General features: G+C 41.0%; 1 protein-coding gene across 6 annotated transcripts in view; it reads left to right on the top strand.

Moving 5' to 3' along the window:
• The first annotated feature begins 1,304 nt into the window (after positions 1 to 1,304).
• LOC100196681 (far upstream element-binding protein 3) overlaps positions 1,305 to 26,800 on the top strand; it is a 131,014-nt gene continuing 105,518 nt past the window's right edge. For 5 of the 6 annotated variants that reach the window (XM_014191992.3, XM_014191990.3, XM_014191994.3 and 2 more), the window contains exons 1-7: positions 1,305 to 1,607; positions 5,454 to 5,538; positions 15,568 to 15,601; positions 16,713 to 16,762; positions 18,076 to 18,147; positions 18,430 to 18,487; positions 18,913 to 19,075. In XM_014191992.3, coding sequence (XP_014047467.1) covers positions 1,506 to 1,607; positions 5,454 to 5,538; positions 15,568 to 15,601; positions 16,713 to 16,762; positions 18,076 to 18,147; positions 18,430 to 18,487; positions 18,913 to 19,075 — 564 coding nt within the window. In that variant the 5' untranslated portion in view covers positions 1,305 to 1,505. The remainder of the gene's footprint in view (positions 1,608 to 5,453; positions 5,539 to 15,567; positions 15,602 to 16,712; positions 16,763 to 18,075; positions 18,148 to 18,429; positions 18,488 to 18,912; positions 19,076 to 26,800) is intronic. The other variant, XM_045714895.2, reaches the window with a different exon arrangement.

Genomic DNA, 26,800 nt, shown 5'->3' with positions numbered 1-26,800 from the left:
TGCAAATTTCCTTCCACACGAATGCAAAGCGTCGTCCAATTGACAAAAAATATTGCCGAAAAGTGTAATTTGCAACACAACGAAATAAACGATAGAGCATAATATGAAATGATAGAAGTTTTTCTATCGTCACACGATATATATCGTCATATTGCCCAATATATTATCATTTTGAATGTCCCATTGGTAGGATATACGTGCTCGTAGTTCATCTATTTTATTATTGATTGATTGTAAATTGGCTAATAGGACCGATGGTAAAGGTAGATTACCCTCTCGGCGACGGATCCTTACAGGGCACCCGGACCGTCGTCCACGATACCTCCGTCTTTTCCTCCTGCGAATGACGGGGATGAGGGCCTTGTCGGGTGTCTGGAGTAAATCCTTCCCATTCGACTTGTTGAAGAAGAAAAATTCCTCCAGTACGGGGTGAGTAATCGCTGCCCTGATATAAAGAAGCTCTTTTCGGTCATAAGATACAGTGGCAAAAACATTATGTACAAAATAAGTTACAAATAATGCAAAAAAAAACATACACAATAGCACAATTGGTTATGGGATCATAAAACGGCGGTCATCTCCTTCAGAGCCTTTACTTTCCAATGGGAGCAAATTAATCAGTGGGCAGAAGAAGCGAAGAGGTGGGCAGAGACAAGAACGAGCTAGGAAGATCCTATTGGCGCGTTCTAGCTAATTATTGCATATTTCAATTAGGGAACGCCTACTCTGTGAAGCAAGCGTGTGCAATGTCTCATTTCGCTCTTGTTCTCCTTCTAAACAACACAATCTACAAACTTCAGTACACTCTGCCTGTTACAGATTATAGTTTTGGAAATAGAGAACTGAATGGAGATCAAATGTTTTATCGATGAGAACATTTGCAGAATATCTGCCAAAATCCATCTTCTCCCATTGCCGGCCACTGGGCTTCCGCTCATCACCATATTTGGTAGTGAGTGGAAACGCCAACTGGATGCTTCACGTTTATGCAACAGGTGAAATATCTGTTTCGAGGCTTTCTGGAGCGCTTTGCAAGTCAGACCAAGCTGTTGTTTGGGCTTAGAGAAGTGAAACATTCTTCCTTAGTTGTTAATTTTCTCAAATTCTAAAGGCACAACCTAGATTCGAGCCAATGTCTTCAGTAGTTGAACATGTTATTTCTACAACCTCGTGAAAGTGACGTGTTTTTGTATAAAATAACTATATCAAAGGCGTTAGTGGTTTGACTGCCTGCACATGCGCAATTCGATGTGAGACAAATGTTAGACCCCATTACGTGTTTCTGCGCGTACATTTTCCTACCCAAGGTCGCGCCATGACATCGCCTACAAGTGTAATCTGGGATTTCTATTGGAGAAGCAGTTTTAGACTATCTTCATACTGTGCTGTCTTTAATATAGCCTTTTGACTTTGTGGCTGTGGTAACTAGTGACAACCTTGCAGTGCTTTTCCACGTGACCGAACGCGGAAGCAGATTGTTCAAACAACAGCTGAGAAGTCTGGGGATGATGATGATGATGGCGGAGTTGGTGCAGGGACAGGCCTCCGTGGCTCAGCCCGGAATGAAAGCTGACGGCTTCGCCGACGCTTTACATCGGGCTCGACAGGTAATAACAGTGTAAACACTCGCAAAGAAATCGATTGATTTTGAACTAAGCCTTTTAAACGACGAAAACACTTATTTTAACTCGCCCATCACCCGTTTGTGCTATGCGCTCATGGAAAAACACACTAGCTAGTCAGCTAATGTTACCTAGCCGGCTAACTGGCATGCTAAGCTAGTTGACAACCACAATAGTTTCGAGTTCGCAATGCATACTCGTGCTTGTTCATTTTGGATACAACAGGGCACGACAGGAAACAATGTTTTTATGTAGTTAACCGTGTTAAAGTCTTCAAGTGACTTCGTTAATCCAGCTAGGTAGCTAACTAGCTAGCTACGTTTTCTACACGTGTCCACATGCAACCTGTTGTTCAGTCACTGAAGTTCTGGGGTTGAAACCCATAACAATCTGTGACAAGTGGTCAAAGGTTCCAAACCCACCCACTCGTTTTTAAACATATATCTTTTTGTTTCCCAGTTGTAGGTAGACAACATTGATCCAATTGCCCCTCCCTCCCCTGTTGAGACAGTGTCAAAGTTTGTAGCTCCATTATGTAACTGGCAAGCCCCAGATATACACTTGGGGGGGGGGGGGGGGGGCGGTGTCTAGTTAGGATCCCGATTAGGGAGTAGGTTAATTCAGTACTGTTATGTTTTACATTATAAAACAAAGGTGTCTTTCGGGATGAGCAAAACATATTTTTACTAGCTAGCTACTATAACTAACGTGGCTATTGTTTGATCTACATAAAGGTTAGGGATAAAAAAAAAAAAAAAACGTAACTTGTATTTAACTAGGCAAGTCAGTTAAGAACAAATTATTATTTACAATGACAGCCTATCCTGGCCAAATCCGATATTACAGTGCTCCCTCATGCAAAATATACATTATTTAGTTTTGATTGATTGACCCATCTATTACATTGTTTGACAGAATGCTAAACAACTAACTCTTTAGCCCCAAAACTCATGGAGAGGTGATAACTTGGCCCCTGAAAGATTCAAAATCATCTCAAGAGTTGACAAGAATTTATTTGGAAGGAGAATGGTAGAATTTAATCCGCATACATAGGCAACTCAAAGTTCAGGGGCGGGGGGACTAGATCCAACTGGGGGAAACTGTTTTTAACGGTTATGCAACATGAAAAATCATGCCTATTTCTAGAGCTCCGACTTTCCTACCTGAAGTTAGCATTTGATCTCATTTTTTTTTCTTCTTCCCCCCGTGTTCCCAGTTGTCTTGAAAGCACCATGACCATCAAGCTGGTAACATCAGTCCAGTAAAATAAAAAGGCAAATATTTCAAATCTATGCTCAGCTTTGCCTCGCAAGTGCTACACCAACTGATTTTGTTTTTTTAAATCAAAGCTTGATTTCTGAAATATAATATGGTCAGAGAAGAACAATATTGTCAGGTAATATGCTATGACAATGTATTTGGCCTACCTCACAAAACTCATTCCTACAAATAGTTTTTATTAGGTTAATGTTTTTGTAGTCATGTAAAAAATAAAAGTTGGTTACCACTGGTTTAGACATTTCAGTTGCCGGTGAGTCTGTGTCAACTGCGTATTGTTGTTATTCAGCAGATGGTGGCCCTAGCTCTCATGGTGCTTTTGACCTACAGATATTGAATTTGCTTGACGTGTGGGGCGGCAGGTAGCCTAGCGGTTAAGAGCATAAGACCAGTAACCAAAGGGTCACTGTTTTGAATCCCCAAGCCATCCAGGTGAAAAATCTGTCGACGTTCCCTTGAGCAAAGGCACTTACAGGCATATTTTGGGATTTTGTCAACGAGACCCTTTATCTATTTCCCTAGAGGCCGGAGAAGTTGTGGATATCATTTTTATGTCTAACATTTTTGTTTCTTCTAAGACACCTGTCTGATTCGTGCCTGTCTGAGTGGACTAATACGTTGTGGAGGCTGTGGGGATGGCACAGGCCATCACTTTAAGACATGTGCTGCTGAAGTTGTATATGGTTATTTTACCTAAGAACAATGGTGCATCGCTAATAACAATTATATTATTTCATAACAAATGCACTTTCTCCTGCGTTGGATAGTGGTCGCTGTTCACGGTTCTGAAACACATCTGTGCGCTGTTCAGTTGGCGCCTTTTCCTAGACCATGTTGCTACCTGCCCGAATGCATATTGCCAACTGTAAAGTTTGGTGGAGGAGGAGTAATGAATGGTCTGGGGCTGTTTTTCATGGTTTGGGTTAGGCCCCTTAGTTCCAGTTGAAGGGAAGCTACCTATAGCATACAATGACATTTTTGGTAACTTTGAGGTAACAGATGTATGAAGCCCGTTCATGTTTCAACATGACAATACTCACGTGCACAAAGGCAGGTCCATACAGAAATGGTTTGTCTAGATCGGTGTGGATGAACTTGACTGGCCTGCAATAAATAAACCATTCTATTTTGGAAATTGCATTCAAGAATGAATGCAACTGCTTTGAGTCTTTGCTGTAATAAAGGCTTAACAAAAAAGTTACAACAGACTCTTTGGTACGCTTATTTATTTAGTGTTTACATTGTTCTAAACGATCAAATTATACTAAACAAAATTATGAACACAACATGCAACAACCCCCCCCCCCCCCCCCACACACACACACACTTAGGAGCCAGGCCCACCCACTGCGGAGCCAGGCCCAGCCAATCGTAATGAGTTTTTCCCCACAAAAGAGAAGCTGGATGTGAAGGTCCTGGGCTGGCGTGATTACACATGGTCTGTGGTTGTGAGGTCGGTTGGACGTACTGCCAAATTCTCTATAACAATGTTGGTGACGGCTTATGGTAGAGAAATTAACATTCAATTCTCTGGCACAGCTCTGTTGGACATTCCTGCTGTCAGCATGCCAATGGCACGCACCCTCAACTTGAGACATCTGTTTGTTATAACCAATTTATTGATGTGAGACGTGATTATGATATGCTATAGGTCAGGCCCTATTGTTCATGTGCATGGGTCACGTAAACAGAGCAAGGGTTGGGGTAATCGGGAATGCTTTTCCTAAACAAATGAGGGATTTCAGTAACAGAACTTAAGTAACAAAAATAAACTAAATGGCCCATTATTTAGAAAGTATTTTTTCTTCTCTGTGATTTTACATACAAACCAGTGTATCTGCTTTGCTTCAACCTTGGATTATAAAGACTCATTTATCAGAAATGGCTGTAATTATGTTGCAGCTTCAGCAACACGGACAGCGCAATAAACACTGTTGATGTTCTGTGGTGGTCGCTGCAGCAGGGAGGAGAGCGAGACAATGGGTGCTTCAGATGTTAATGCGAGTGTAGCGAAATGCTTGTGCTTCTATTATTTCGTCAAACAGTGCGCTTAAAGCATCAGACAAGCTCAGTGCATATAGTTTATTTGATTAAAACACAATAGATGTGTCTATATAATCGATTGGTCGAAAGTAAAAAAAAAAAAAAAAAAGTGTCCAGTAAAAAGGAAATTAGGTAGTTTAAAGAACAAATGCTAACTAGCGTTAGAGCAATGACTGGAAGTCTATGGGTATCTACTAGTTTGCGTTCGATCGTGAAACTACCTTTTAACTTCCTTCATACTAGACACGGAGTCATAAAAATTATATCCACGAGTTCATCTGACTCTGGGGGTAGTAGATAAAGGTACATTGCCAAAATCCTGAAGTATCCATTTAACCCAAATTGCGCCTGTATGTGACTCAAATGTAATGTGGTCATAGCACTAGCAATTTGGGAAAACGTAATGTAATTAGCCATTTACGTGAGATTCAACAATGGATACAATGAATGGATGAACTGTTGTATAGAAAATCTGTGAAGTAATTATTATTATTTTTCTCACCTTTTCAGATGGCAGCAAAGATGGGGAATGAGCAGATTGTAGACCCCTCCATGTATGGCTATGGGGGCCAGAAGCGTTCAGTGGAAGACGGAGGTAACGTCCATTTCTCTCCCGCCGACGATTTAAAGGGATAGTTTCCTATGGTTTTCACAATGTTTTAATCTTCTTACCTCCATACGAGTTCATGAACGTTTTGTAGGTTATTGTAACAATTTTCTAAACACATACCATAAAAGCCAATAGTAAAAGCTTTCAATATTTTGGAACAGAAATGTTCAAGTCCAAGTTTTAAGGTTTACCTCAGTTTAAAATGTTTTTATTCTACTTTAGAATTTTGAGTTCTGTTTCAACGTACAGTGCTAGTCTAAAGTTTGGACACACCTTCTCATTCCAGGGTTTTTATTTTTTTACTATTTTCTTCATTGCAGAATAATAGTGAAGCCATCAAAACTATGAAATAACTTATATGGAATCATGTAGTAACCAATAAAGTGTTTTATAAATCAAAACATATTTGAGATTCTTCAAAATAGCTACCCTTTGCCTTGATGACAGCTTTGCACACTTGGAATTCTCTCATCCAGCTTCATGAGGTACTCACCTGGAATGCAATTCAATTAACAGGTGTGCCTTGTTAAGTTAATTTGTGGAATTTATTTCCTTAATGCGTTTGAGCCAATCAGTTGTGTTGTGACAAGGTAGGGCTGGTATACAGCCGATAGGGCTGTCTGGTAAAAGACCAAGTTATATTATGGGAAGAACAGCTCAAATAAGCAAAGAGAAATGACAGTCCATCATTACTTTAATACTTGAAGGCCAGTCAATGCTGAAAATTTCAAGAACTAAAGTTTCTCAAATGCAGTCGCAAAAACCATCAAGCGCTATGATGAAACTTGTTCTCATGATGACTGCCACAGGAAAAGAAGACCTGCAGAGTCTGCTGCAGAGGATAAGTTAGAGTTTCCAGACTCAGAAATTTTAGCCCAAATAAATGCTTCACAGAGTTCAAGTAACAAACACATCTCAACATCAACTGTTCAGAGGAGAATCAGGCCTTCATGGTCGAATCACTGCAAAGAAACAACTACTAAAGAACACCAATAAGAAGAAGAGACTTGCCTGGGCCAAGAAACATGAGCAATGGACATTAGACCGGTGGACATCTGTCCTTTGGTCTGATGAGTCCAAATTTGAGATTTTTGGTTCCAATCGCCATGTCTTTGTGAGATGCAGATTAGGTGAACGGGTGATCTCTGCATGTGTGGTTCCCACCGTGAAGCATGGAGGAGGTGGTGTGGGGGTGCTTTGCTGGTGACACTGTCTGTGATTGATTTAGAATTCAAGGCACACTTAACCAGCATGGCTACCACAGCATTCTGCAGCGATACGCCATCCCATCTGGTTTGTGCTTAGTGGGGCTATCATTGTTTTTCAACAGGACAATGACCCATAACACACCTCCAGGCTGTGTAAGGGCTATTTGACCAAGAAGGAGAGTGATCGAGTGCTGCATCAGATGACCTGGCCTCCGCAATCACCGACCTCAACCAAATTGACATGGTTTGGGATAAGTTAGATCGCAGAGTGAAGGAAAAGCTGCCAACAAGTGCTCAGCATATGTGGGAACTCCTTCAAGGCTTATGGAAAAGCATTCCTCATGAACTTGTTTGAGAGAGTGCCACGTGTGTGCAAAGCTGTCAAGGCAAAGGATGGATACTTTTGAATTATCTGAAATATGCAGTCATGTCCATAAATATTTGGACATTGACCAAATTATTATTTTAGCTCTCTACCACAGCATATTGGAGTTGAAATTAAATGATGAATAATTTGTTGGTATTTACTAGGGGTCGACCGATTGATATTTCAACACCGATACCGGTTATTGGAGGACGAAAAAAAGGCCATACCGATTTTTTTTAATTTTAATTTGTAATAATGACAATTACAACAATACTGAATGAACACTTATTTTAACTTCATATAATACATCAATAAAATCAATTTAGCCTCAAATAAATAATGAAACATGTTCAATTTGGTTTAAATAATACAAAACAAAGTGTTGGAGAAGAAAGTAAAAGTGCAATATGTGTCATGTAAAAAAGCTAACGTTTAAGTTCCTTGCTCAGAACATGAGAACATATGAAAGCTGGTGGTTCCTTTTAACATGAGTCTTCAATATTCCCAGGTACGAAGTTTTAGGTTGTGGTTATTATAGGAATTATAGGACTAGTTCTCTCTATACCATTTGGCCTTCCCTGTGGCTCAGTTGGTAGAGCATGGTGTTTGCAACGCCAGCATAGTATGTGCAACGCCAGGGTTGTGGGTTTGATTCCCACGGGGGGCCAGTACAAAAACAAATGCATGAAATGAAATGTATGCATTCACTACTGTAAGTCGCTCTGGATAAGAGCGTCTGCTAAATGACTAAAATGTAAATGTAAAAAAAAATTGTATTTCATATAACCTTGACTATTGGATGTTCTTTTATAGGCACTTTAGTATTGCCAGTGTAACAGTATAGCTTCCGTCCCTCTGCTCGCTCCTACCTGGGCTCGAACCAGGAACACATCGACAACAGCCACCCTCGAAGCATCGTTACCCGTTGCTCCACAAAAGCTGCGGCCCTTGCAGAGCAAGGGGAACAACTACTCCAAGTCTCAGAGCGAGTGACGTTTGAAACGCTATTAGCACGCACCCCGCTAACTAGCTAGCCATTTCACATCGGTTACACCAGCCTAATCTCGCGAGTTGACAGGCTTGAAGTCATAAACAGCTCAATGCTTGAAGCACAGCGAAGGGCTGCTGGCAAACGCACGAAAGCGCTGTTTGAATGAACGCTTACGAGCCTTCTGCTGCCTACCATCGCTCAATTAGACTGCTCTATCAAATATCAAATCATAGACTTAATTATAATAACATACAGAAAAACGAGCCTTTGGTCATTAATATGGTCAAATCCGGAAACTATCATTTCGAAAACAAAAAGTTTATTCTTACAGGGAAATACGGAACCGTTCCGTATTTCATCTAACGGATGGCATCCCTAAGTCTAAATATTCCTGTTACATTGTACAACCTTAAATGTTATGTCATAATTATGTACAATTCTGGCAAATTAATTAGTCTTTGTTAGGAATAAATGGAATTCACACAGTTCGCAACGAGCAAGGCGGCCCAAACTGCTGCATATACCCTGGCTGCTTGCACGGAACGCAAGAGAAGTGACACAATTTCCCTAGTTATAAGAAATTCATGTTAGCAGGCAATATTAACTAAATATGCAGGTTTAAAAAATATATACTTGTGTATTGATTTTAAAGAAAGGCATTGATGTTTATGGTTAGGTACACATTGGTGCAACTACAGTGCTTGTTAAATCATCACCCGTTTGGCGAAGTAGGCTGTGATTCGATGAGAAATTAACAGGCACCGCATCGATTATATGCAACGCAGGACATGCTAGATAAACTAGTAATATCATCAACCATGTGTAGTTAACTAGTGATTATGTTAAGATTTATAAAAAAATCAGATAAGTTTAATGCTAGCTAGAAACTTACCTTGGCTTCTTGCTGCCCTCGCGTAACAGGTAGTCAGCCTGCCACGCAGTCTCCTCGTGGAGTGCAATATAAGGCAGGTGGTTAGAGCGTTGGACTAGTAACCGGAAGGTTGCAAAAACGAATCACCGAGCTGACAAGATAAAAATCTGTCGTTATGCCCTGAACAAGTTAACCCACCATTCCTAGGCCGTCATTGAAAATAAGAATGTGTTCTTAGCTGACTTGCCTAGTTAAATAACAAAATAAATCGGCCACAATCGGTGTTCAAAAATACCAATTACCACTTGTTATGAAAACTTGAAATCGGCCCTAATTAATCGGACATTCCGATTAATCGGTCGACCTCTAGCATTTACATCCAAATCGGGTGGAACGTGTAGGAATTACAGCATTTTTTACATGTGGTCCCCCCTTTCTAAGGGACCAAAAGTAATTGGACAATTGGCTGCTCAGCTGTTCCATGGCCAGGTGTGTGTTATCCCCTCATTAAGTAATTTACAAGTTAGCAGAAAAGGTCAAGAGTTGATTTCAAGTGTGGCATTTGGAATCTGTTGCATTTAACCCACAATATGAAGTCCAAAGAGCTGCCATTGAAGCGAGCCATCATTAGGTTGAAAACTCAAAACAAACCCACCTAAAAACATTAGGTGTGACCAAATCATAAGGTGTATGTAAACTTCCGACTTCAACTGTGTGTGTGTGTATATATATATATATATATATATATATATATATATATATATATATATGTATATATGTATATATATATATATATATGTATATATGTATATATGTAGTATATATATATATATATATATATATATATATGTATATATGTATATATATATATATATACTTAGCCAAATACATTTAAAAACTCAGTTTTTCACAATTCCTAACATTTAATCCTCGTAAAAATTCCCTGTCTTACTTAGGTCAGTTAGGATCACCACTTTATTTTAAGAATGTGAAATGTCAGAATAATAGAGAGGATTTATTTCAGCTTTTATTTCTTTCATCACATTCCCAGTGGGTCAGAAGTTTACATACACTCAATTAGTTTTTGGTAGCATTGCCTTTAAAATGTTTAACTTGGGTCAAACGTTTCGGGTAGCCTTCCACAAGCTTCCCACAATAAGTTGGGTGAATTTTGGCCCATTCCTCCTGACAGGAGTCAGGTTTCGAGGCCTCCTTGCTCGCACAAGCTTTTTCAGTTCTGCCCACAAACCTTCAATGGGATTGAGGTCAGGGCTTTGTGATGGCCACTCCAATACCTTGACATTGTTGTCCTTAAGCCATTTTGCCACAACTTTGGAAGTATGCTTGAGGTCATTGTCCATTTGGAAGACCCATTTGCAACCAAGCTTTAACTTCCTGGCTGTCTTGAGAAGTTGCTTCAATATATCCACACAATTTTCCTTCTCATGATGCCATCTGTTTTGTGAAGTGCACCAGACCTTCCTGCAGCAAAGCACCCCTCACAACATGGTGCTGCCACCCCCGTGATTCACAGTTGGGATGTTGTTCTTCAGCTTGCAATCTTCCCCCTTTTTCCTCTAAACATAACGATGGTCATTATGGCCAAACAGTTCTATTTTTGTTTCATCAGACCAGAGGACATTTCCCCAAAAAGTACGATCTTTGTCCCCATGTGCAGTTGCAAATCGTAGTCTGGCTTTTTTATGGTGGTTTTGGAGCAGTGGCTTCTTCCTTGCTGAGCGGCCTTTCAGGTTATGTTGATATAGGACTCGTTTTACTGTAGATGCAGGTACTTTTGTACCTGTTTCCTCCAGCATCTTCACAAGGTTCTTTGCTGTTGTTCTGGGATTGATTTGCACTTTTCGCACCAAAGTACGTTCATCTCTAGGAGACAGAACGCGTCTCCTTCCTGAGCGGTATGACGGCTGCGTAGTCCCATGGTGTTTATACTTGCATACTATTGTTTGTACAGATGAACGTGGTACCTTCAGGCATTTGGAAATTGCTCCCAAGGATGAATCAGACTTGTGGAGGTCTACAGTTATTTTTCTGAGGTCTTGGTGGATTTCTTTTGATTTTCCCATGATGTCAAGCAAAGAGGCACTGAGTTTGAAGGTACGCCTTGAAATCCATCCACAGGTACACCTCCAATTGACTCAAATGATGTCAAATAGCTTATCAGAATCTTCTAAAGCCATGACATCATTTTCTGGAATTTTCCAAGCTGTTTAAAGGCACAGTCACCTTAGTGTATGTAAACTTGTGACCCACTGGAATTGTGATACAGTGAATTATAAGTGAAATAATCTGTCTGTAAACAATTGTTAGAAAAATTACTTGTCATGCACAAAGTAGATGTCCTAACCGACTTGCCAAAACTATAGTTTGTTTACAAGACATTTGTGGAGTGGTTGAAAAACAAGTTTTAATGACTCCAACCTAAGTGTATGTAAACTTCCGACTTCAACTGTGTATGTGTGTACATATGTATATATAGGTATATGTGTGTGTATATATATTATTTTTGGACCTGTAAAACATTTCATCCTGAGCATGTTCTCCATTTTCTTTTTAAATAGTGAGCCAACATGTTTTCAGCACCTATTTCCTTGACTGATCAAAACTTGTTTTCTCATTCTCTCTCTGCAGCAGACATATAGTGAACATTATATTTGGAACATCAATTCTCAAAATCGCAGTATCGAATTGCAAAACAAATCAAATTGTGAGAATCGCAATAGATATCATTATCGGCACCTAAGTATTGTGATGATATCATATTGTCCTTGGCAATTCTCAGCTGTATTAAATAGCCAAGCTAACGAAAAGGTAGATTTAAAGTGGAACTGACAGCGTTTTAGTAACATGAAATCATTTTAAAATCTGTTCATATACTCCCCCAGGAAGAATATCAGTTTTTAAAAAACATTTTCGGACAAGCGAGCACTTATATATGGTCATTTTTGTGTTTTTATAAATTCTTTGAATGTTTGGGAAGCAATATGGATCGGGAAAGCGGACGTGCGTTTGGGCAATTAAATGACACGGCAGTAAATAAAAGCTAATAAAAAGATCTCTTGTCAAGGACCAGAGTCTATGCAGACCGGTGCGCCATAGCCCATCAAAGCTACAGTTGGCCTTTATGCAAATAATCCATTGTCACACAGGCCTGCAATCATTCACTTTGAACTGCACTCTGTGTTTACAGGCAGTAGCAATAGCGCAACTTAGATCATTAGTACGCATTTTCCAAAAGCCACAAAATACACCTTAACGGATTTCTGCGAATATTTAAATACCACGGGAGTCCTCTTACATTTGGGAACTTTACAGTCTTATTGACGAAACAACTAGGAAAAGGTAGGCTATCACTCCCTCAGTAATGCTCATCAACAACAAGATCAGAAACTAATGCTAGCCAGAGCTAGAATAGCTAAAATATAATGAGGAAACATTAGATAAACCCTCCTGCCTTTTCTGCAAGTTGGTCGTCAAAATTGTACTGAATAATGATGGGGAATAGTAGCCAGCTCATCCTTCTGCAGCTTGCCTGCCAATGCATGCTTGACCCAACCCACATTTTGAAATCTGAATGGGAACTCGCCTGCCTGCCCACCCGCCCAAATGATCAATGCCAAATACATTTGATTGACAACTAGATAAGGGTGCGTTCATAAATTGCCGTCAGTGTGCTCTGGGTTGTTCGTAAATTCAGAACGTTGTCAGATTGTCTGTTCGTAAATTCAGAGTTAGATGTTATTGTAGTCCCGTGTAGCTCAGTTGGTAGAGCATGGCACTTGCAGCACCACGGTTGTGGGTTCGATTCCCACGGGGGACTAGTATAAAAATGTATGCACTCACTACTACTGTAAGTCGCTCTGGATAAGAGTGTCTGCTAAATAACGTAAATGTAAATTGCGGTTTTATTATTAGAGATTCACAGCGAAGCTTTGCCTGGCTACCCAGACTCAGTGCTTCGCCACGCCCATGGACTTTAGTTTTTTCTCTGCAATGAGTCTGGATCTGAGTACTTCCCCGACCCTTCACCGAATGCATACACATTTGGGACCATCTGATTTGTCCAGAAACCGATGGGTTGGCCCAGAGCAAAATCACAGCGGTTTGAAAATTCATCATTGGCTTTGATACTTTGATTGGTTAGAGACGATCCAATCGCTGCTGACTTTGTTTTGTAAAATGCTCTTCATCACCACAAACAATTTCAATGATGGCAGTCTGACTAAAGTATGTAGCGAACGACAGAGCAGCGGTGGAATCATTTTGTCTCATCAGGCTAAACGAAGCTGATACCTATTGTTTATTATCTGAATTCTTATTTCGTTTTTTTCCTTTACATGGTCAAATAATTCAAGCATAGATTGGTAAAATAAAAATGGCACATGAAAACTACAGGCCTTGAGTAACTTGCTGTTATAAGCAGTCTCACTTAAACCCTCATCCGTCACCCAGTTTGACCTAGAGACTTGAAACTTCGTATGTAGGTGTTTTTCCTCATGCGGAGCACATTTGCCTCACTAACCCATAAGGTCCGTCAGGATAGATTTTCCTCTATCTTGGAAATGTTTCCAAATAACAGACAATTTGATATATTTAGGCCCATTGTAAAGCTCTTTACTTAATCTGAGAAAAGCTAAGGGATTGGTTAAGAGATGGATGAGTTATTGATAAATCAGGGAATCTGATTTTACATATCCATTTAAAACCTTTGTAAATCCTCTCCACAATGGCCTATCAACTTGGAACTTTTTAGGGCCATCAAAGACAATACCATGATGAACCATGCTAAATTTGTCATTTATATCTTAAATAAGAAAACTGTTAACAATTCACTGTTTTGACTATGTTACGCTAATGCTTCAAATAATCATAAAAAATCTTCTCATGGACTAAAAGTCAAAATCACTCTGAATTTGGTCTTCGGACTCATCGCAACAGCCCCTAAAGAGTTTGAGAAACGAAAGTTTATGCGTTTAAAGATGGCCACGCTATACCAGTAGAGGCATATTAGCACATATGCTAAAAATACTTTACATCTTCTAATGAACAATAGGTATAAATGGAATGTAGGCCCATGGTACATGTCTTAATTTAGTTTTTTGAAAAGCTAAGGGATTGGTCAAAAGATGGCTGAGTTATTGACAAATCAGATTGTGTCCATTTAATAAACCACTTTAAATTCACTCCACATTGGCCTAACAACTTTTTAAAATTGTTTTATTTAACTAGGCAAGTCAGTTAAGAACATATTCTTATTTACAACGACGACCTATCCTGGCCAAATCCTCACTTAATCCTCATATCCGTCACCCCGTTTGACCCCGTTTGAGACTTGGAACTTTGTATGTAGGTATTTTTCCTCATGCGGAATACATTTGCCTCACTGGCCCATAAGGTCCTTCAGGATAGAGGAAAATCTATCTTAAAAATGTTTCCAAATAACACCAAATTCAATATGTAGGCCCATGGTACAGACAAATCAGATTAATGTGTCCATTTAATAAAGCACTTTAAATTCACTTTAAATTCAATAAACCACTTTAAATTCAATTCACTCTGGCCTATCAACTTTTTAAAGTTTTATTTAACTAGGAAAGTCAGTTAAAAACAAATTCTTATTTACATTGACGGCGCTGCCCTATGGGACTCCCCAATCACGTCTAGTTGTGATACAGCCTGGAATCAAACCAGGGTCTGTAGTGACGCCTCTAGCATTGAGATGCAGTGCCTTAGACTGCTGTGCCACTTGGGAAACTGGTATATAAACTCAATACATTAAGTGAACACGTTAAGAATGATTACCTGCTGCATTCAAAGATAATCAACCTACAGCACTAGACTAAACTTTACTGATTGCAAATAAGGAAGATAGTTCCTACATGATAGTGCTTGCTTAGTTATCCATCTGATCTTGTGTCCTTTCTGTCATCCTGTGATCCCTGTTCATTGCTGCTTGCAGCTATATTTTATTATTGGTTTTATTCAACTAATGGGCATTTCAATTAGACTATCGAGACTAATAGTCATCATAAAAAAGTAGTGGGGTAGTGTATCCTTTACGCATCTGGGCTGTAACATGATACGCTGCATTTCAGAAGAGCCCACTCGGCTTCTCCGTCAGTTGTTTTCGGCCTGTTGTAGCCTGTTATTGTCTCTGGTCTCTCGGTGCCGTCCCAAGCTTCATCCCCTAGCTTTGGGTTCTGGCCAGGGGGAGGCATGTCTAATATGCTATTAACTGGGAGGGGGTTAGCTGAGCTAGCATACCCAACTTTATACCTGTCATAGGCTCATCTCCTAGTGGGGTGGTGCGTTGCACACACACTTTACTATGCCATCCAGCTGTGTGTCTGATTTTTTTTTTTTTTAATTGACGGATCCATCTCATATCATTTTCACCCTCTGCCCAGGCGCATAACTCCTGCAATTGGGCTCTTTGGCATGGGCGCAGGCAGTAAAAAAGGGGGATAAAGTTAATACTTCTAATCTTTTTCTCTCTCCACTGCATCTCCAACTGGCTCTGGTCCCATCCCTGTTTGGCTCTTGTCTATTTCTCTCACAGTAGGTAACCAGCTGGGAGCCATGGTACATCAAAGGTAAGCCTGTAGCCAGCACCAATTTACCCGCTGTATTGACAACTGTAAATAGGTATTGATTGAGAAATCTGTGGGATGATTCCCCCTCCTCCACTTCATGTTAGCTTACTATCCAACCCACAGACATAACACTGGATCCCCAGGGTGATAGCACTGAAGTACTGATACCAGATAATTATTTTTGCTCAGCATCACTGTTTTGTTTGAAAATATAGTAAAGTCTAAGTATTACAGATACTGAACAAAAATATAAACGCAACATGCAACAATTTGAAAGATTTTACAGAGTTACAGTTCATATGAGGAAATCAGTCAATTGAAATAAATGTATTAGGCCCTAATCTATGGATTTCACATGACTGGGAATACAGATATGCATCTGTTAGTCACAGATACCTTAAAAAGAAATGGGCCTCACAATGGGCCTCGGGATCTCATCACGGTATTTCTGTGTATTCAAATTGCCATCAATAAAATGCAATTGTGTTCTTTGTCCAGAGTTTATGCCTGCACATGCCATAACCCCACCGCCACCATGGGGCACTCTGTTCACATCGTTGACATCAGCAAACCGCTCGCCCATATGACGCCATACACGTAGTCTCCGGTTGAGGCCGGTTGGATGTTGTGCCGAATTCTATAAAACGATGTTGGAGGCGGCTTATGGTAGAGAAATGAACATTATCTGGCAACAACTCTGGAGGACATTCCTTTAGTCAGCATGCCAATTGCACGCTCCCTCAACTTGACATCTGTGGCATTGTGTTGTGACAACTGCTCATTTTAGTGGCCTTATATTGTTTAATCAGAATCTAGATATGCCACACCTGTCAGGTGGAAGGATTATCTTGGCAAAGGAGAAATGTTCACTAACAGGGAGGTAAGAAAATGTGTGCACATTTTGAGAAATACGTTTTTTGGGCGTATGGAACATTTCTGGCATTTTTTATTTAATGAAACATGGGACCAGCACTTTACATGTTGCATTTATATTTTTGTTCAGTGTAGTTCATATTGTTTAATCGAGTGATGGAATGTAATAATTTGACATCTGCTGGCCTTTTTATTTGATATATTTAGTCTCTTTTCACCCCACTCTTTTGTGATTTAGGGCTGTCATGACAGAAGACTTTAAAGTGCCTGATAGAATGGTTGGATTCAGTAAGTACATGTTATGGGAGGTATGCTATGTGGTTTGGGATGTTTTTGTCCTTGTATGCTTTATTTTGAATTATGTTAAAGGATGTATTTATTAGTGTTGTCCCTGACAAAAAAAAATGTCAGACCGAGAGTCGTCGTTTTTTGTCCAACTGATTGGTGGAAATGTTAAAATGTGTAGACGCAGCCTGTGTTTTAATAAAATCAACTATATGTACTGAGTTTGTTGTTATGCTTTAAGGACACTGTTTGATTAATTTAGGAGGACGTGCAAATTATTTGAGGGAGCCTGAGATCAAGATAGCCTAACCAGAAGAAAGGAAAACAATTTATAATGTTGTATTTTCAGCTGTTTGAAGCTGGTGTACAAAACCTAAAGTAAAAGATGCAAAAACGAAAGTTAAGACCTGGAAACAAAAAAATAGCGCACATAAAACAGATCTACTGCTTCTTAGACTTGCTTGCAATGAGTGACAGATCTATAACACAGATTTCTATATGAATTTGGTCATGCCACCCAAAAAGTTACATATTGCAGCTTTTATACAATCAGAAATACTATTAGACATCCCCAAATGGGCACATTTATATACCTACATTTGTGCACAGGTCACAGGTTAGGTAGCCTACATCTACTTCTAAATGCGTAATCAGGTGCGCGTCCTTACTCACCATTGACAGGAGCGCTCCAAACAAAAGACAAAGAATAAATTGACAACTCATAAACCGAATGAAATAAACTTCTTTCTCACAAGAGTAGCATAGGTTGTGAGCTATGCAAACAAGGTGTCTACTCTGTGAAAATCAGAACGGTAAACAACTGTAACAATATATTGAATGCATTAACAGAAATTACCCTAACCAAATAACAAAGTAGATGAGAAATTATGGGAATTAACGGTAAATGTAGGCTACTGGTGATATGTAATGAGGAATTGATACACTAACATTCAAAGGCAAACATTTCTCACAATGAATGTGAATGAAATGGCAGGAGAGAGCTCATTCTGGAGAGAGACGTGGCTTGTGCATCTTAGCCACACTCCCCTTCTTGGACTGTGGCATCTCCCCGCAGCCTCCTCAATGGATTTGTCCACTAAGCCAGGCGCAAATCAGACTGGTTTCTTTCATGGCACCAATCTATTTGCGACTGCTCGACAAATAAAATATTGTTAAACCATCAGCCTATCGACCAAACAATCAACCAGTCGTCTTAACGGGGTCAGCCCTAGTATTTATTTTGTCTGACACATTACCTGAACTATTTTCTCCACTCCCATCCCACTTTTATTTTCCTCTCCTCCCATTTATTTTAGTCATAGGCAGAGGAGGAGAACAAATTACAAGAATCCAGCTGGAGTCCGGGTGTAAGATTCAAATTGCGTCTGGTAAGCAGTTATCAATATGTCCCATAATGTCTGACTACACACACTTCCAACCTTCATCTGATATAATAACCAATATCAGATTGCTTTTAATTGAATATCTCAGCAACATATGGTATGAGTGTTGTCAAGCTAGCTTGATGCGCTGTCAGCAATGCAAAATTGATTATCATGACTGTTTTTGCTCAATACTGATTGGGATCTATCTTGAAAACTTGACTCCTTTAACTGTATGCCAGCTGTTCTATACATGATGCTGACTGTAATGTCTGTTTGTCATGGTAGAGAGTGGAGGTATGATGGACAGAGCCTGCTCCCTCACTGGAACCCCTGAGAGCATTGAGTGAGTTTCTATATTGAGACGGTTGAACGTGTTAAATTCTATAAACTCAGTAGCAGTATACTACTGTCGACATCATTTGTCATTTTGAAAATAACAATATGTTTCCGTCTTGAGTGGACCCTATTGCATTTAATGGCCCCATATTATGTGGGAAGTCCCCTTATTTACGGTCTATAGATGCTCAGTGTCAACTGTAACCCTGTTGGAATTAGGTAAAAATATATATATTTAACGGTCTCTCCACTATATTACAGTTTTGACAATGCATAATACAGTTTACAAAGCACATTGTGGACCACTCAGAAAGTTTTGAGACACTGTAGGACAGTCATTGTAGGCAATCAGTACAATATTTCATTGGTTCCGGTGATGATACATTCCATCATCTATAATTCATTGATATGTAACCATTTGCACTCCACCAGGCAGGCCAAGAGAATGCTTGGTCAGATAGTGGAACGCTGTCGGAACGGCCCCGGGTTCCACAGCGAGGCTGAGAGCAACAGTTCAGTCCAGGAGATGCTCATCCCAGCCAGCAAAGTGGGCCTGGTCATCGGAAGGGGAGGGGACACCATTAAGCAACTGCAGGTATGTCTTCCAAGAGAAAAAATGACAATTTGATAGGATCTCTGTGGCTATACTCCCTCTAGCCTGGCTATTCCCAACCTGGGGTACCTAATGCCGTCGGAGGTACGCCAAATACAAATGTGGTTCACATTCTCAAACAGTCCATTTTAGATTTTCCAACGGGGCTATACATTTGGGTGAGGTTTTTTTCTCGCCTGAGTAGCCTTGCTTCTCTCCCAAAAATAAAATTAAACTATTTAGTATTCAGCGAAATAAAGACTCAATATCAAATACAGGTAGCCTGGTCAAATAATGAACATCCAATCACATTAACCGTTTCTCTCTCATGGGAATTTCACTAACGGTCTGTATGTAGCCAAAATCGCTGCTGCTCATTTCGTTTGCTCGAAAATTGATAAATGGTTAAAAAAAGGTAAGGCCCACGTCCATAGAGACACATACCAGCTCTACTGGTAGTTATGCTGCTACCAGCAGTACTACACCTGCACTGTTTCACGACGCATCAGTGACATGGCAGGAGATGTTTTGAAACAATTACTGCTTCACATACAAGCCAGTGAATTATATGCGTTACAGCTGGATGAGTCAACAGACGTGGCGGGCTTGGCACAGCTCCTGGTATATGTCCGTTACGTTTATGGGGGGTCAATTAAGGAAGACATCCTCTTCTGCAAACCACTGGAAATCAGGACAACAGGAGAGGATATTTTTAAAATACTGGACAGCTTTGTGACATCGAATGGACTTTGGTGGTCAAGATGTGTTGATATCTGTACTGATGGCGCAAAAGCCATGACAGGGAGACATAGTGGAGTGGTAATGCGCGTGCCAGCAGTTGCTCCCAACACCACTTGGGTACACTGCAGCATCCACCAAGAGGCTCTTGCTTCCAAGGGAATGCCTGACAGCTTGAAAGACATTTTGGACACTACAGTGAAAATGGTTAACTTTGTAAAAGCAAGGCCCCTGAACTCTCGTGTATCTTCTGCATTATGAAATGATATGGGCAACCGTGTAACGCTTTTACAACATATAGAGTGCGCTGGGTATCAAGGGGCAAAGTATTGACAGGTTTTTTTTAAATTGAGAGACGAGCTTAGTTTTCTTTACTGACCATAATTTTCACTTGTCTGACTGCTTCTCACACGACTGGCCTATCTGGGCAATGTTTTTTCTTGCCTGAATGATCTGAATCTAGGATTACAGGGACTCCGCAAGTATATTCAATATGCGGAATAAAATTGAGGCTATGATTAAGAAGTTGGAGCTCTTCTCTGTCTGCTTTAACAAGGACAACACAGGTCTTTCCACAATGGTAGGATTTTTTTGTGTACAAATGAACTCAAGCTTTCGGACATTGTCAAATGTGATATAGCGAAGCACCTGAGTGAGCTGGGTGCGCAATTACGCAGGTACTTTCCCGAAACGGACGACACAAAAAGCTGGATTTGTTATCCCTTTCATGTCCTGCCTCCAGTCCACTTACCGATATCATTGAAATTGCAACAAGCGCTTCTATGAAAATTGAATTTAATCAGAAGCCTCTGACAGATTTCTGGATAGGGCTGTCTAAGAGTATCCTGCCTTGGCAAATTGCACTGTTAAGACACCCTTTGCAACCACTTTCCTATGTGAGAGTGGATTCTCGGTCCTCACTAACATTACATTTTATTAGTCACATGCGCTGAATACAACGTGTACAGTCGTGGCCAAAAGTTGAGAATGACACAAATATTAATTTTTCAAAGTCTGCTGCCTCAGTTTGTATGATGGCAATTTGTATATACTCCAGAATGTGATGAAGAGTGATCAGGTGAATTGCAATTAATTGCAAAGTCCCTCTTTGCCATGCAAATGAACTGAATCCCCCAAAAAACATTTCCACTGCATTTCAGCCCTGCCACAAAAGGACCAGCTGACATCATGTCAGTGATTCTCTCGTTAACACAGGTGTGAGTGTTGACGAGGACAAGGCTGGAGATCACTCTGTCATGCTGATTGAGTTTGAATAACAGACTGGAAGCTTCAAAAGGAGGGTGGTGCTTGGAATCATTGTTCTTCCTCTGTCAACCATGGTTACCTGCAAGGAAACACGTGCCGTCATCATTGCTTTGCACAAAAAGGGCTTCACAGGCAAGAATATTGCTACCAGTAAGATTTCACCTAAATCAACCATTTATCGGATCATCAAGAACTTCAAGGAGAGCGGTTCAATTGTTGTGAAGAAGGCTTCAGGGCTCCCAAGAAAGTCCAGCAAGTGCCATGACCGTCTCCTAAAGTTGATTCAGCTGCGTGATTGGGGCACCACCAGTACAGAGCTTGCTCAGGAATGGCAGCAGGCAGGTGTGAGTGCATCTGCACGCACAGTGAGGTGAAGACTTTTGGAGGATGGCCTGGTGTCAAGAAGGGCAGCAAAGAAGCCACTTCTCGCCAGGAAAAACATCAGGGATAGACTGATATTCTGCAAAAGGTACAGGGATTGGACTGCTGAGGACTGGGGTAAAGTCATTTTCTCTGATGAATCCCCTTTCTGATTGTTTGGGGCATCCGGAAAAAAGCTTGCCCGGAGAAGACAAGGTGAGCGCTACCATCAGTCCTGTGTCATGCCAACAGTAAAGCATCCTGAGACCATTCATGTGTGGGGTTGCTTCTCAGCCAAGGGAGTGGGCTCACTCACAATTTTGAATAATAACACAGCCATGAATAAAGAATGGTACCAACACATCCTCCGAGAGCAACTTCTCCCAATCGTCCAGGAACAGTTTGGTGACGTACAATGCCTTTTCCAGCATGATGGAGCGGCGGATTGCAGAGGTCTTGAAAAAGAAGGGTCAACACTGCAAATATTGACTCTTTGCATCAACTTCATGTAATTGTCAATAAAAGCCTTTGACACTTATGAAATACTTGTAATTATACTTCAGTATTCCATAGTAACATCTGACAAAAATATCTAAAGACACTGAAGCAGCAAACTTTGTGGAAATTAATATTTGTGTCATTCTCAAAACTTTTGGCCACGACTGTAGACCTTACAGTGAAATGCTTACTTACGAGCCCCGAACCAACAATGCAGTTTAAAAAAATACAGATAAGAGATAAAAGTAACAAGTAATTAAAGAGCAGCAGTGAAATACAGCTGCGAGACTATATATGGGGGGGGGGGGGTACCGATACAGAGTCAATGTGCCGGGGCACCGGTTATTTGAGGTAGTATGTACATGTAGGTAGAGTTATTACAGTGACTATGCATAGATGACAACCGAGAGTAGCAGTGGTTTAAAGAGAGGGTGAGGGGGGCACTGCAATTGTCTGGGTAGCCATTTGACTAGATGTTCAGGAGTCTTATGGCTTGGGGGTAGAAGCTGTTTAGAAGCTTCTTGGACCTAGACTTGGCACTCCGGTACCATTTGCCGTGCGGTAGCAGAGAGAACAGTCTATGACTAGGTTGGCTGGAGTCTTTGGCAATTTTTAGGGCCTTCCTCTGACACCGCCTGTTATAGAGGTCCTGGATGACAGGAAGCTTGGGCCCAGTGATGTACTGGGCCGTTCGCACTACCCTCTGTAATGCCTTGCGGTCAGAGGCCAGAGCAGTTGCCATACCAGGCAGTGATGCAACCAGTCAGGATGCTCTCTGGTCCAGCTGTTGAACCTTTTGAGGATTTGAGGACCCATGCCAAATCTTCACGACTGTCATGGTGTGCTTGGACCATGTTAGTTTGTTGGTGACATGGACACCAAGGAACTTGAAGCTCTCAACCTTGCGCCACAGCAGACCTGTCGATGAGAATGGGGGCGTGCTCGGTCCTCTTTTTCCTGTAGTCCACAATCATCTGCTTTCTTTTGATCACGTTGAGGGAGAGGTTGTTGTCCTGGCACCACACGGCTAGGTCTCTGACCTCCCTATAGGCTGTCTCGTCGTTGTTGGTGATCAGGCCTACCACTGTTGTGTCATCGGCAAACTTAGTGATGGTGTTGGAGTCGTGCCTGGCCATGCAGTCGTTGATGAACAGGGAGTACAGGAGGGGACTGAGCACGCACCCCAGAGTGGCCTCTGTGTTGAGGATCAGTGTGGCGGATGTGTTGTTACCTACCCTTACCACCTGGGGCGGCCCGTCAGGAAGTCCAGGATCCAGTTGCAGAGGGAGGTGTTTAGTCCCAGGGTCCTTAGCTTATTGATTAGCTTTGAGGGCACTATGGTGTTCAACGGCGAGCTGTAGTCAATGAATAGCATTCTCACATAGGTGTTTATTTTGTCCAGGTGGGAAAGGGCAGTGTGGAGTGCAATTGAGATTGTATCATCTGTGAATCTGTTGGGGCGGTATGCAAATTGGAGTGGGTCTAGGGTTTATGGGATGATGGTGTTGATGTGTGCCATGACCAGCCTTTCAAAGCACTTCATGGCTGCAGACGTGAGTGCTACGGGTTGGTAGTCTTTTAGGCTGTTTACCTTAGTGTTCTTAGGCACAGGGACTTTTGTGGTCTGTTAAAACATGTTGGTATTATAGACTCGGACAGGGAGAGGTTGAAAATGTCAGTGAAGATACTTGCCTGTTGGTCAGCGCATTCTCACAGTACACGTCCTGGTAATCTGTCTGGCCCTGCGGCCTTGTGAATGTTGACCTGTTTAAACAAAACACAAAACACTCACTAAACCTCAAGTAAATCTTGTAATACATAATGTGGAAATTGAGCAAGTTGAGATGACTAAACTGCTTAGAGTAACACTAGATTGTAAACTGTCATGGTCAAAACATATTGAAGCAGTAGTAGCTAAGATGGGGAGAAGTCTGTCTATAATAAAGCGATGCTCTGCCTTAACAACACTATCAGCAAGGCAGGTCCTAACTTTGTTGCACCTTGACTACTGTTCAGTCGTGTGGTCAGGTGCCACAAAAAAGGATTTAGGAAAATTGCAATTGGCTCAGAACAGGGCAGCACGGCTGGCCCTTGGATGTACACAGAGAGCTAATATTAATAATATCTATGTCAATCTCTCCTGGCTGAAAGTGGAGGAGAGATTGACTTCATCACTACTTTTATTTATGAGAGGTATTGACTTGTTGAATGCACCGAGTTGTCTGTCTAAACTACGGGCACACAGCTCGGACACCCATGCATACCCCACAAGACATGCCACGAGGTCTCTTCACAGTCCCCAAGTCCAGAACAGACTATGGGAGGCACGCAGTACAACATAGAGCCATGACAACATGGAACTCTATTCCACCTCAAGTAACTGATGCAGGCAGTAAAATTAGATTTAAAAAACAGATTAAAAAAACACCTTATGGAACAGCGGGGACTGTGAAGCAACACAAACATTGGCACAGACATGCATACACACACACGCACGGTAACATACGCACTATACATAAACATGTATTTAGTACTGTAGATATGTGGTAGTGGTGGAATATGGGCCTGAGGGCACACAGTGTGTTGTGAAATCTGTGAATGTATTGTAATCTTTTAGCTGCCGCTTTGGCAGCGGCTAATGGGGATCCATAATAAATGCAAATACAAAGGTCTTACTCACATCAGCTGCGGAGAGCGTGATCACACAGTCTTCTGGAACAGCTGGTGCTCTCGTGCATGTTTCAGTGTTATTTGTAAGTAGTTAAGCTCGTCTGGTAGGCTCGTGTCACTGGGCAGCTCTCGGCTGTGCTTCCACTTGTAGTCTGTAATGGTTTGCAAGCCCTGTCACATCCGACGAGCGTCAGAGCCGGTGTAGTACGATTCGTCCTGTATTGACGCTTTGCCTGTTTGATGGTTCGTCGGAGGGCATAGCGGAATTTCTTATACGCTTCCGGGTTAGAGTCCCGCTCCTTGAAAGCAGGCACGGACTGTGTGTGGAAAATGATTTAAGACTGAGACTCTCTCCGATACAACCCAACATTGCAGAGTTATGTGCATCCTTTCAAGCACACCCTTCTCATTAACCTGTGGTGAGTTATTCACCATTTTTATGAACATGTAAGGTTTTATATGTAAGATGGCTAAATAAAGAGCAAAATTATTGATTATTATAATATTATTATTTGTGCCCTGGTCCTATCTGAGCTCTTTGTCACTTCCCACGAGCCGTGTTGTGACGACAACTCACACTCATTCTTGTGTTTAATAATTGTATCGTATAGTGTGTGTGTGTGTCAGTCTTACAATGATGGCAAAAAACAAAATGTGAGAGTGCGCTGACCCTGGTGCTAGAGGGGGTACGCAGCTGGAGGTTGAATATTTGAAGGGGTACTGTACTATAAAAGGTTTGGGAACCACTGCTCTAGCCTACCATACTAATCCTCTATAATAATGCCACAACTATCACTATTACTACCGTTACTGATGCAGCACTACCAATAGTGCTACTAGGCACTACAATTTTTTTCACAACCATAAATACTTCAAGACAAGCAAGCACCGTTTCTACAGTCTTCTCTGTAAGTATCAAGTAATTATGATGTTGACTATTGTCCTTTGTTACCTCGTATGGACTAACAGAAGGCCCACAAGGGTTGTGAGCATAGGATTGTTGTTTCTCCGTATGCACCCTACTTAACGTCACTCTGCGTCAGTGGTAGGGCTGTTGCAGTGACCGTATTACACCACACCGGCGGTCACGAGTCATGAAGACAGTCAAATTCCACGTGACCGTTTAGTCACGGTAAATAGGCTTCTCCAAGCTCTGATGCTACTGATGGTCATTAGTAGCCTACCAAACTTGCTAACTGCCTGGTACTCGGCACACTATTGTGCAAATGTAATCAAAACTCTAATCAAACACTTCATGAGCTCATGTTGCGCAATATTTCTATAGGCTATGCAATTGCGTGAGAAAACAGTGTGATGGCCTCTTAAAAAGAGGTGGATCACATCAGCTTTCTATAGGCTAGGCCTACTATGTTTATTTCTCAACTTTCCTAATATTAAGCACAATGCTTATCTTTACAGCAGGAGTATAGCCAACCTGGCTGGCATGAAAATTAACCATGGGGAAAGCATCCTCCATTCGCTATATAAGTGCATAGATGACATGTATTTTACCCCCGCCCCTGTTTCGAGACAGGTGCATGATAATGGTCCATTCTAAATCAAAACAAATATCACACATATTTTATTTAGTATATGTGTAGACAACATTAAATCAAGAATAGTCTGATGGGTGACAGCCTATCACTTGTTAATTATATATTATCACTTGTGAAAGATATCCATCACAAGGCAAGTAACAAAGCCTTTTTTTTTGGCTACTTTTTTTAATCATAGTGGCCTAGCCCATAGGCCTATATGTTTTAATCAGGTTTGTATGACAACTAAAGTGGCCAAATAACTTCTTAAAATGAAGCACATTAATCCTCTTTACAAGGGGTGTAGAGACTAAGTGGCATACATAAGCGGCATACATAAGCAGCGCGTGAGTCAAGTTTGGGGAAGCTCATTTTTCCTATAAAAATACACCTTTTATAATAAAAGCATTACATGCATATTCGCGTTTGCGGTCTCTTTTGATAATGGTGTTTTCCCTCTAATGGATCATTTGCGCTTATAGCCTTCTGCCCTGTGCGCATTGCTGCGCTTATAATGGAAATAAATAAATAGCCTAATAGTTTATCAACATTTAAAGCTAAAAGTTCTGATCTGTTGCGTCAGCCACATTTGTGTAAAAACGTTGTTTTTAATGCTAGTGGTTGTATTCATTTGGGATTTATTGCATCCCACAACTGTCCC

This window comes from Salmo salar, chromosome 03, assembly GCF_965601325.2.
Source record: "Salmo salar chromosome 03, fSalSal1, whole genome shotgun sequence".
Lineage (NCBI taxonomy): Eukaryota > Metazoa > Chordata > Actinopteri > Salmoniformes > Salmonidae > Salmo > Salmo salar.
This window is presented reverse-complemented; position numbering and strand designations above follow the sequence as displayed.